At 42.2% G+C, this 11,896-nt stretch overlaps 1 protein-coding gene across 1 annotated transcript in view; it reads right to left on the bottom strand.

The window, feature by feature from the left end:
• jcadb (junctional cadherin 5 associated b) overlaps nucleotides 1–11,224 on the bottom strand; it is a 15,234-nt gene extending 4,010 nt beyond the window's left edge. The window contains exons 1-3 of the mRNA XM_032532130.1: nucleotides 11,086–11,224; nucleotides 4,929–5,355; nucleotides 1–2,929 (exon numbers count right to left, since the gene is read on the bottom strand). The exon at nucleotides 1–2,929 is cut by the window's left edge and continues 1,003 nt beyond it. Of these exons, the coding sequence (XP_032388021.1) occupies nucleotides 1–2,929; nucleotides 4,929–5,248 (3,249 nt within the window). The 5' untranslated portion in view covers nucleotides 5,249–5,355; nucleotides 11,086–11,224. The remainder of the gene's footprint in view (nucleotides 2,930–4,928; nucleotides 5,356–11,085) is intronic.
• Nucleotides 11,225–11,896: the final 672 nt, after the last annotated feature.

Here is an 11,896-nt window from a genome sequence, read left to right as displayed (position 1 = left end):
CTCAAGCTCTCTTTTACAAATAGGGCACTCCTCCTCTGTTTCAGCACTGAGATCTTGAAGAGTCTCTGCGTCATTAGGTTTAAAACTGCCTGTGGATGCTTTATTGACATCCGTTGCGTCTTTAGGCTGACGCAAAGTCTGGCATATGTCCTCATAATCAGGAGGACTAGTGAGCGTAGAAGCATCCTGCATGGGCTGTCTATCTGCCCATGGCATCTCAGCTGCTGCGGTGCGCATTGTTGGACTGAAGTTACAAAGTGGTGTCTCAATAGGCTCATCTGGCAGGTCTAGTTTCACTGTCCTGCCATCGTTGCTCCGTCTGCGCAAAAGATGTGAAACTACCCTGTATTCTCTGAAGCCTGGCTCCCGAGGTGGGACAGGGAGCTCCTCCCTAAGCTGCTTGCTGAAAGTTACCGACTTTGTTGCAGGCCTGGAGAAGGCGCTCTTGACTTCCCTGTATTCTGGATCAACAGACCAGCTTACTGCACTGCGCCTAAGGCTGCTGGGCTTGTTGAGAGGTTCTGATGTTAATCGGATTTTGATACGCTCAGGGATTTGAACAGAACCATTTGGGACTTTATTGCTGGCAGTGCCTAGCTCCAATATGTCTTTGTAGGCCTCGTTGAGGTCCTCTATGCACTTATCAACGCTGGGCTGTTTGCTGCTCTGCTGCTGTTGTTGATCCTGGACTTCTTTTTTGATAGTTTCCAGTTCTTTGACAGCATCCCATGGACGCTGGCTGGCCGGTTTCAGCAGAAACTGTTCAAATGCCTCCTGCCCACTATTTACTGCTGGTTTGGTCTCCTCCACATTTCCTGAGGGTGGTACTGCTGGCTGCTGAGCTGTGCTCTTATTCAGCTGGTTGGAGAAGGTGGCGGTCAGGGAGAAAGCGCTGTTGCTTGACAGTTTCAGGCTCTTTACTCCCTTTATAGGAAAACTGAAGGCAGTGCCCACTGCACCGCTGCTATCAGGAGGGACTTCAGTGCCGGGAGGGACAGGGTCTTGTTGTGCTTCCTTGTTTTCAGAGGCAGGTGTTTGGGCCTCTGGGCTAGTTTGTGTCTCCTGGTCTCGATACTGGTTTGCAGGCCAGGATCCCGACAGTTTCATCTCCTTGTAATGGTTTATCTTAGGTGGTCTACAGGGTACTCTTTTAAACATTTTGCTGCTTGCTCTACTGCTTGTTTTGCTGCTTGCTATGCTACCGGTTAGTGCTTGCAGCTCAGCTTCGGCTGAAGATGTGCTTTGGAGACTTTGGTTAGTTAAATGGCCAGTTTTGTTGTCACTTGGACTGTCCGCCGGGTCTGGTGACTTCTCGTTGTTGTTATTCTGATCACGGATTGTTCCACTTAGCTGCGGAGTAACAGGTACAGACACCAAACAAAAAATAGTCTCACTAAGTCTCTTTTTTAGATTCTTGGATTTTTCCTTTTCTGGTGGTTCAGGTTGTTCCACCTTTTTTACTTCTGTCACAGTTTCAGAGACAGTCTGGTCAGCCGACTTGCATGGGGGAGGTGGTGGTTTACCCAGAATAGATGAAGGAAAAAACTGACTACGGTTTTGTTCAGGACCTACACTGTCACTTTTTTTGTTTAATCCCCTGTTGCACCATCGATTGCTGCTGTCGCTGTCATTGATAGATGTTTTGCGGCTGTCGGTATTGAGAGCTGACCCCTGTTGGGGAGGAAAGGCACTATCATGTGTAGATTGTCCTAAAATTGTAGCAGATGGAATCTCTTTGTTGATGTTACGGATCTTGTCTGAGTCAGTGAGAGAATTTCCGCTAGGCCCTCCTGAGATTTGCTTCACTCTTGGGTCTTCAGTTGGTAATTGACGGGCATTACCTGGTTGTTCTTCATGTCCAGAGGGTAATTGACGGGCATGACCTGGTTGTTCTTCATATCCCGAATGTACCTGTTTTCGATAGGACGCACCACAGTCTCCATAGTGTTCCAGCCATGAACCTGCCTGTCTGTAAAACCACCTTCCAGGATCTGAGCTGGGCATCTGCAGAGCTTCAGCCCTCCATCTTAGGTTTGCCATTTCATTGCGGTTGACTGAAACTGATCTTGGAGGTGGGCCTCTTCTATAAGATGGGGGTGGGATGTAGCCAGGTGGCTCCATTCCAGAAATGGCAGAGTGTTGTGCGAAATAGTCTTGTCTCAGCTCCCCACCCCTTGGATAGTAGATAGGCCTTTCTTTTTGTTTGGCACCCTGGTCTATAGCAAGCATTTCTGCGCTACCTCTAGTCTGCTGGTGAATCTCATATGATGGAGGCTTTAAAGGCCTGCTGAACCTGGGCTTTGGTAAAAGTGCAACATGGCTGCTCGGCCCTGCATTCCTACCCCACCGGTCCCTGACAACAGCACCACTATAGATATACCTACTATAGGGCCCAGAGAAGACAGTGCTGCTTATCCTCTGTTGTCTATCAGGTAAGCTAGGCCTGGATGGAATGAGCTCTCTACTGGCATCATCAGGTGACAAAACTCTGGGGAGAGACTGAGACTTTGCTTTAGTTCTAGGGTGAAAAAAACCCTCAGGTGTCCTTAGGCGGTACTGGTCCTGAGCCCACCTGTCCCCGTCCCCATCCGACAACTGCCTTCCAAGGCCCACAGCAGGCCTCCATTCCTCTGTACCGAGGCTCTGGCACTTCCTCTCCCCAGTCACCCTTAGCTGACCAGGGGCTGCATCCAAGTCCCTTAGCCAGGAAATGTCCTCCCATAACTGCTGCGCTTGCCTCTCTGCTCTGTGTTCCTCTGCTGCAATCAGGGCCTGTGGCCTCCAAGCGCCTGCAGAGGCCCTTAGCTCCCTACCATCAGCATAGTCCAGGAGGATGCTGAAGTCCTGGCCTCGCCGCCGCCAGTAGGAGACATCCCTCTCATCATGGCATAGCGGCTCTGAATAAGTCAAACTGGGAACATCGTAGAACCTATTCAGACAGAAAAGTTCAGTGTGAATAAGACAAAAAATGTCAGAATGAGAGTGAAGTGGACTCTGATTTTAAGTGGAAACTTGCACACAGTTATAATTTTTCAGAGTATAATTACAGAAGTTGCTAGACGAGCAACATCTGACACTTTCATTAGGTTTAGACAAACATAGTGTGTAAAAGGCAATATTTTTAATATGATTTATAGGTTGCTTGTATTCTAAAGTTTAAAATAAACAATAACAAGGCACTATTGATACTTTAAACTATCTGCAATGAACAAGCTTTCCAAACACAAATGACTTTTATCTCTATTAACAACCTTTTAAGAGTTTTATAATTGTGTCCATGCCAGTGTCAAGCATGTGTTTTGGCTTTGGCAGTATTGGCTTTCCAACGCAACTTAATCAAGGAGAGCCAGCACATATGAAACAGAAGTGCTTGAGTCAGCAACTCCCAAGTCCCTTGAAGAAACCATGAAATTGTGATGTTACTGCAAAATGATTTGCATATTAAATTGTGCTGACCTTATCTTGAAAGCTTGTCATCTGGACAGCGACTTTGGCTCTTAAAAAACGCCTTAGCAAAAACATCCCATCACCTCATCTGACACAATATATAGCAAAAGTACATCTTTACCTCTGATTAACTGATCACATAACTCAATTAGCAAGATCAAACTGTGCCTTTTTAGAAAATACACAATATCCTTTTTTTAAACACTTGCTGAATTTAACATAAAGTGGTAAATGTGTGATGAGTAACTTGGCAGGTTCATAACAGTGGTACCACTGTGATAAAGCAGTGCCGCCTGGAGATAATTTTAGTTATGGTTCCAAATTTACCTCTTAGGTGTAAGATATGGCTGTATGCATGTTGCACTGCCAAAACAATTATCTTAGAAATAGCATACTTAATCATAACAAATTGAGTCTAAATAAAACCGAGCTACATTTTTTTCGTGTTCAAAGAGGGTCATTTTGTTAAATTACAATGTCATTTTAATTTTGGAATTTTCTCAAGCAGTCATGATAAATGTCTTGGTGTGGTGGAACAGGACTGTTGAAGGAGAAAAGTCAATGATATCCATGAACATCCGTAGGTGCAGTTAATTGAACAAGGGAGTGAGGGTTTGAAATCCTTTTTGGAATTTAAAGTAACCACCAGGTCTTTCAAACAAAATAAATGAATTGAATTTTCTCAGGCTATTTGCTTAATATTAATGATACAACCACATAATGCCATGATTTGCAGTTAACAATTCCATACAAAACAAATACAAAAAATCTAACCATAAAATATACCATAAATCCATATTACAATATAAGTTAAATATCCAGTCGAAAAAATAATAAAAGAGAACTCAAAATGAATAACAATTACTCTTTTAAAGAGCTTCATCTCCTATCTGCACTGCACTAAAATCACTGTTAGTCACTGTACTCATTCATTTAAGCAGCAAAGTCAATGGATCATCCTCAGCAGCATATGCTACTGTATGGCTGAGGGGAGCCGCGTTGTGCACACTTGCCCAGCAACATGCTTACATCACAGGGCACGTGCTGGGCGTGATTCAGTGTGCCAGTGTTTACAGTGGAGTGATTACGAGCCTGTCTTAAGGCATGTTCAGTTCTCCTCAGTTTGCTTACTGTCTAGTGCTGCTGTTTACATCTGCCTGCCTGGTTGAGGCTGTAGATACCAGTGCATGGGTGGGCTCTACAGAGACGCATGCCACCTCTCTGTTAAGGCATGTACACACCTCAAACAAGTGCAAAGGCACCTTTCATATTTCCTCATATGCCAGCATATGTCAGTGGTGCTGCTGCAGCCACAGTGTTATGCAGCTCTGGAAGGAGGGGAAAGGGAAGAGGAGGAAAAAAATCCCCTGCGCAGTGCAGACTCAGTTTTGCATGCAATACCAAAGGGCCCCAATGAGAAGGGGGGGGGAGGTAAAGGGTGTGGGGGATCGCGAAAGCGAGGGGGGAAAAAAAGCACTCACCCACTATCTGTGGCGAGAGAATCACCCAAGGGCTGAGCGTCACCTAGGATACCGATTTCTTTTCTCCTTAGGATCCTTTCCCCGCTCTCGTTGTCAGTGGCGTGGTAGCCCTTCACCAGTGCCTGCCTGCTGCCATAGATGCCTGTGATAGATGCCCCCCGGCCCGCCTCATACCCGTTCAGTGTCCCCCGGCCAGCCCTGTTGTCCACAAGTTCACGCTGGCAATCAGCAGGGCGTTTGTCAAAAGGCGTGGCAGATGGAGGGCCGCTCTTGGGCAATTTATATCCATGCGAGATGAGGAGGTCTTCCACGCTGTACATGGTGGTGGCTCTCTCACTTCTGGGCAGGAGGGCAAAGGTGGGTGTGTTTCCTTATGCGCAGTGCTGCTGGTAGAAGCTGGAGCACGGTTGCTCAGCAGAGGCCATCACTAAGGGAAGGGAAGAGGTAACATGAACAGATTATTTCTGCATGCACCTAAATCGAGGATATCATTTTCAACACGCTAGCAGATGTCAGACAATACAGATGTTGTTGATGTTACCTTTCCATGTACTTTAACGTATTGTTTTTAGCATGTGCTATGTTTAAAGCTCAATGAGTGTCGTCATGAGTCAAACATGAACATAAGTATTTTGCGTAGACACTGTCTGCAAGTTTAACTCTGGAATGTACAACTAAAATTTTAAAAGTCCACACTGCAGTATTTAAGACCCTCTCTTTTTTTCATTTTTACTTTTTACTAGTCCGGTTTATTTTCCTGATCATGGACAATTATCCCCCAAAGCTCACCTATTACCTTTTTGTCCTTTCCTTCCTCCCAAAGACATTTTATCATCTTTCCAAATTGTCTAAAAATTTCTTTCTAGGCCACTCATACTGTACATTATCTACATAATGATTTCTCCACCCTTTGTCTGGGATAACTACAGTGAAAATATGTGACTTAACCTTAACAGAAGCCGTTTCTAGTTGGAACATTCGTCATCAGTCAATACAAGTACAGATATTGTTCTCCAGGCATTTGGACAGCTGCACTAATCTACGCATGTACTTTCTCCAATAGCCAAGAATAACTGTGCATGTTAACACAAACTACAAAGTCATTCTTCAACATTATGTAAAGTGAAGAAATTAAATACCTCTCCATACCAAACAGTCTGTGTCAGATACACGTATGGTGATGTCCAACAGTATAGTTTGCCCAGTAACTTAATACAGCTGCAGAGATGACTGCAGATAATGTATACTGCCCTTTGTCTCTGTGCTGCGTGCCACTGTGATTTAAGTCCCTAAGTTGCCATTTTTTCTGTCGTAATGGCATCAGGAAAAAATATAATACATTTATTACATGTAATTAAAGTGATTCAGCTCCTGATTTATTACTTCAGTTCAAAGTGGAAGTCTATCTTGCAGTGTTAACAAAAAATGAAAATGGACTCAATATTTAGGTGTAAAAAGATTGGATGCATACAGTAACTTAATCTGTTCAACAACAAAGTATTTTTTAAGGTTTTTAGCACTTCTTTCAGACTGTACTGACAATTATGTATAATTAGCACTGCAACAAAGTTATTTATATTACTGTAAGGATTAATCTGCTTGGTCTCTGTCAGAGAATAATGAAAAATGCCCATCACAATTTCATTAAAGCCCAAGGGAATGACATCATATTGCTTTTTTGTTCAACCAACACTCCAAAACCCAAAGAAGTTCAGTTAACAATCACAACCAACACAGAAAAGCAGCAAATCCTCTATTAGAAGAGGGAGCTAGGAAGTTTACCATTGTTTCTTAAAAAGGGACTACTTACTGTTACTAATAATTATTTGTCTGTTTATCAACTCGTTGCATAATTAAATAATCATTTCAGCTCTAAATATAAAGCAAAATTAGGTAAAACAAAAGAAGAATGTTGTTTTATGACTTGAACACAGACTAAAATTTTTATGTGAAGAGTCTATTCTCCTAAATTCCTCTGGTGTGTGTGTGTGTGTGCGTGTGTGATATATTAATTAGTGGTTATAACAGTCTGTCCTGCCTGGAGATGACAGTGGATGGCTTATAAAACAGTAACACAGTGATCGAAGGCTTTGCACACATTAGCTTTCTGGCTAATCCTGTTTGGATTTGAATAGTGGCTTGCTGTTCATTTTCCATTATGATGGTGGACAAGTACAGTGTTGAATTAAAATAAACTCACAAACCCATACTCACTTAAAGTTAGGGTGATGCCTTGCCAAAATTATTGGCAGTAAACACCCTTACAGCAAACACCCTTACTTATTTATGTTCACTCCATCTCTGTTATCTTCCAATTACTGATTGCAGTATGAATCAGGGAAAGATGTCATTAACTAATTAATATGTAACACCTAAGATATCATAGACTCAATTTTTTATAGTACTACAGTAAACTTTTCTGAAAGTTTCCCTGGGCAGAGTACCTGTTGTTGCAGTACATTGTGTTTTCCTCTGTGTATGAACAAAATGCACTGCTTTCACATTGTTTCATATGAGCAACAAGTGTAACCTCAATAACAAATTAATACATTAAAATAAGCTCCTTTGAGACTTGCTTCTGTCCCTTTTCATGTTTTTGGCTTAGCCCAAAAGCTATTAAAAAGGATTTTGCTTTTCTATGCAATTCATAATGGATACCTTAGGATAGGACAATAAAATGTATTGAAATGCTATTCACTTTTTAAATTGTTTACATATAATAAAACCTCAACGTTTTTTTTTTCTACAATCAATACATACTGATGTGATAGTACAAAATAACTGTAAAAAAAAAATAAGACAGAAAACAACTTCCGTTTATACTAATAGAGTTTAACAGTAATCGGACTAGGGCTGCAACTAATGATTAATTTTATCATCGATGTATTATAAAGTATAATTTATTCATACATGTTACAATATTTATATTGATTTCTTTTCTGTTTGCCAATTTGACAACCACATTCTGCTTAATGACGAATCATGCCCAAGTGTAAAGAGCTGATAACTTTCAACAGTAACTGTGGCTTAATAGGACCATTTTTTTTAATGATTCATCATTTAGTATCAGAAATGTCTTTTTTTAAGTAGTGAAAAATGCCCATGACAACATCCCAGAGTCCAAAGTGATATCCTTCACTGCAAAAACAAAGCATATTTTCCTTACTGTCACATGTGATAAAGCCAAGCAGAAAAACTTGGTAGATGAGAAGCTGGAACCAACAAGTACATTCAAAATTAGTCAAAATCACCAATCGATTATCAAAATAGTTGCTGATTCATTTTCTTTTAATGGTTGTTGTAGCTCACTAGGAAACAAAAGAAAGTTCACCTAAATCAAGAAATCTTGCAGTAAATTCTTTGTTTTGCTCCATTTACATCACTGATGCAAAATCTTAATCATATAAAGGACCATTTCGCTTAAATTGATTTGGAAAGATTCCTTCCTCTTCCTTTGACCTTAAGGTGACCTTAACATTTCTCCCTCCATAACTTTATCCACTCTGCAGTCCGGAGTCGCTCCTGACATACTGTAGGATTCACTGTACTGGAGATCCTTCATTCGCTCCAGTAGGGGTGGGAAAAAAAGGCTTGCGAATGTATCATGATTTCTTTCTTGCAACAATTTTTAAAATGGATTCTTTTCCCCGGAATCAATATTTTTTGTTTTTTTACCAATGGTTTACCTAAATGTTTTCTGTTTATGCGGTATACAGCCGACGGCGACTACATAATACCTGTTTCCAGCAAAACAGAGAAAGCAGAGAATCCATATTATGTACTTTTAACTCTGTATATTATTTCTAGTTATAGTTCCAGGATTATTATTGTTACTGTAACTGCCACTGTTCATAATTTCAACTGCTATAATTATTAAGAATCATATTTCTCTATACCTGTGTCTGTGTCAGATGGCGCCATGGAGCCTGTGTCTGGCCGAGATTTCCACCTAAAGGAAGTTTTCCTCACCACTCAAGGTTTCTGCCTTAAAGGAAGTTTTCCCTTGCCACTGTCAAGTGCTTGCTCGTGGGAAATTGTTGGGTATTTGTAAATTGTAGAATGTGGTCTAGACCTATTCAATCTGTGAAGTGCCCTGCGATAGCTCTTTTTATGATTTGATACTAAAAATAAAATTGAATTGACTTCCTTTTAAATTAAATTCATGTCAGACTGAATGACTGACATACGATGTGCATTCTTTTTAGAAAATACTTTCTTAGTACAAATGTCCAATGATATATTGTCTTTAGAAGTGTGTTTTTCAACTTTTGTTTTTGGGAAGAAGGAAAAGAAAATCTCAATGCTCCATACTCAAATCACAATACTTCTAGAATCGCAATAAAGGAAATGGGCACCAATGTATTGTGAAACAATCGAATCGCGACAAAAGCATATGGTCCCAGATATAAACGGCTCAGCAGAAAATCTCCACCCTAAGACCACACGGTTTAAAAAGCATTGTTTCAGAGAACAAGGACAGCACATGTGGAAATGGATTAGCTCATTTATAAACTTCAATGTAACTTCAGTTGCTAGGCATGCCTGAGCAGACACTAACATACCATTAAACCTGATTCTGATATACCCTCCAACTATTCCTGGCTTTTGAAGTGGAGTGAAGGCAGTGTGGTAAATGCAGCAAAAATCCAAGAGCAGTCCTGACCAGTGAAGATGGACTGGTATGGAAAAGTAGCTTCCTTTAATGCAGACTTTTATCAGAGCGAACCGGAGCGAAGCAGACACACAGTGGCCCTTTTTGACAAGGTCACAGCTTCAAAAGATTGCAGTGGAAATATAGCACATGAGCCCTTTTTTTTGCATAGCAACAACAAAAGTGCCATTCATAATTAGCCCACAACACAACCAGATTTTTACATGCACATTGTTGACATGCTAAAGGATATAATTAACAGTTTTGTGTGTGCAAGGAGAACTAACAATAAGGTCAGCTGTTGTAAAAGTTCATTCATTTATTGCTAGTAAGTCCTTAACTCCCTTTTCCATTGATACTGTTCCTGCGCTGCCCCTAAAAAACTTCAACGGTTAAGTCTGAATTTATTTTGAACTTTTTTTAGAGAGATTTTGTTTTATTGACCACCACCCACCCAGCCACCCTCCCGGAGCAAATGTACAGCCAGGCCTATTAGACTGCATGCACAGGTAGTGGCCACTGTAACACATCAGCACTAGCAGGCAGCACCACCCTAACTGCCAAGGGAGTGTACCTACATCTTACCTAGTGACAGGGAGAACGGCGCTACAGAACAGCCTCATCATTCAAACACGGCTTGTTCAAACTCTTTGAAAGCTATGGTTCAGCACGTTTAGAATTAGCATCACTTTGACTAAACTAAGTCCACCTGATTCTGTGAAAAAAAAAATCCTCAAAATCCTTTCCCCTGGATGGTAACTCTGTATGAATGAATAATGAGCTGAAATAGACCCGTTGTATCATAACACATAGCTATTAATAATATATCAATGTTGTAGAAATGTCTGTCCATGCATATAGCCTACAGTATCACCTACTATAGCCGTAGCCTACTGCAGCGTTATTTGGCACAGCCTACTTAAAAATTGACTGCTATGAAATGATCTTTCAAATCAGCTCCCAATACCTGCTTCGCCCAGTGTAGCCTACCGCAAGTCCAGCGCCTACCAGAAAAAAAATCTCTACCTGCATGCACTGCAAGTTGGAAAATATAGTCAGCGATCATGTTTTGACGAAAGCCGCTTGAGCCAAATCATAACCTCGTTGCAAATGTTTCCCCAAGAAATGGACGCAGCGCAGCGGCGGGCGCACGTCCCCGCCTCGCCAGCAGCAGCCGCGGCGGAGGCTGCTCGCCGCTCATCTGTCGAAGGGCGAACATTTTGAGGTGTGTGCAAGTTGACGCGCGGTTAACGAGGAGGTTTTTTTGCAGATGCGTCTTCGCTGACTGTGAGTGTTTACCAAGAAGACCCGCTGCCCTGCGCTACAGTGAAGGCTACGTGAGCAACCAAAAAAAAAAAAAAAAAAGGAAACAATTAATAAGACACAGCAACCCCTCCCTAGAAATAAGCCAATGTCGGGAGAGAGCGGGAAACTGCATGCAGCAAGATACCATAACATTGCAGAAAATGAATAAGGGCGTATAGCGAGAAAGAGAGAGACGCATACCTGGGAAGATGCTTGGCGCGGCCGTCGCAGTTCCCCTGCGCCCAGCTTTAGCTGCTGAGACTGAGCACTGCACAGAGCCTGAGCCGAGCATGCCTATTGGTAGGCAGAGACGCGCTGGTTGCTGGCTGCCTAGATGGGCTCTCCTCACTACAGCTGAGGTGGGGTGGGCTCCTCACATGCATGCAGCTTTACAGAGAGGGATGTCAGAATGGTTTCTCCCAAACTGTTTTCCCTAACTTTGCTTTTTTTTTCATAGCAACAGTCATTTTTTTCCCCACTCAACATGGCATGTTGACTCGAATGATAACTACTGACATGTGGAGCAGTGAGGGCTGTGGATCTCCCCTGTATCTTAATCTCTGTCACGCATGTTCGGTACATTAAAAGCTGAGGGGGGTCACAACATACGTGTTTTTACAAGAGAGGTCAGTCACTGATTGTGCTCATTTTTGCTGAATTACCAATTTCTGATGTTTCCAATAAAAAAAACTCCATCTCCCAGTGACAGCTTCCCATATTAACGCCCATGCGCTTCTTTCCCATCCTGTTAAGTTTGAGATGTGCAGCAGCACCGCGCCCTTGGTGGTGTTGATGACTCGTCACTGTGTGTCCCCCCTCCCATCCAATGCCAAGAAAGCTTGGCTAATTAAATGTGCTGGGCTCAGGCCTTCCTGTGCCAACTGTGACATGCTGCACTCTGAGGGAGGGACGTCCCAGAGATCCACTCATTCATGACAAAGTGCTAAAGCCTGACCTCAGGGGTCCCTGCAGACACCATGTAAGACTTTGCTTTTTTCACCTATAAGGAAGA

Source organism: Etheostoma spectabile, chromosome 12, assembly GCF_008692095.1.
Source record: "Etheostoma spectabile isolate EspeVRDwgs_2016 chromosome 12, UIUC_Espe_1.0, whole genome shotgun sequence".
Lineage (NCBI taxonomy): Eukaryota > Metazoa > Chordata > Actinopteri > Perciformes > Percidae > Etheostoma > Etheostoma spectabile.
The sequence above is the reverse complement of the archived record's forward strand: the minus strand, read 5'-3'. Positions and strand labels throughout refer to the sequence as shown.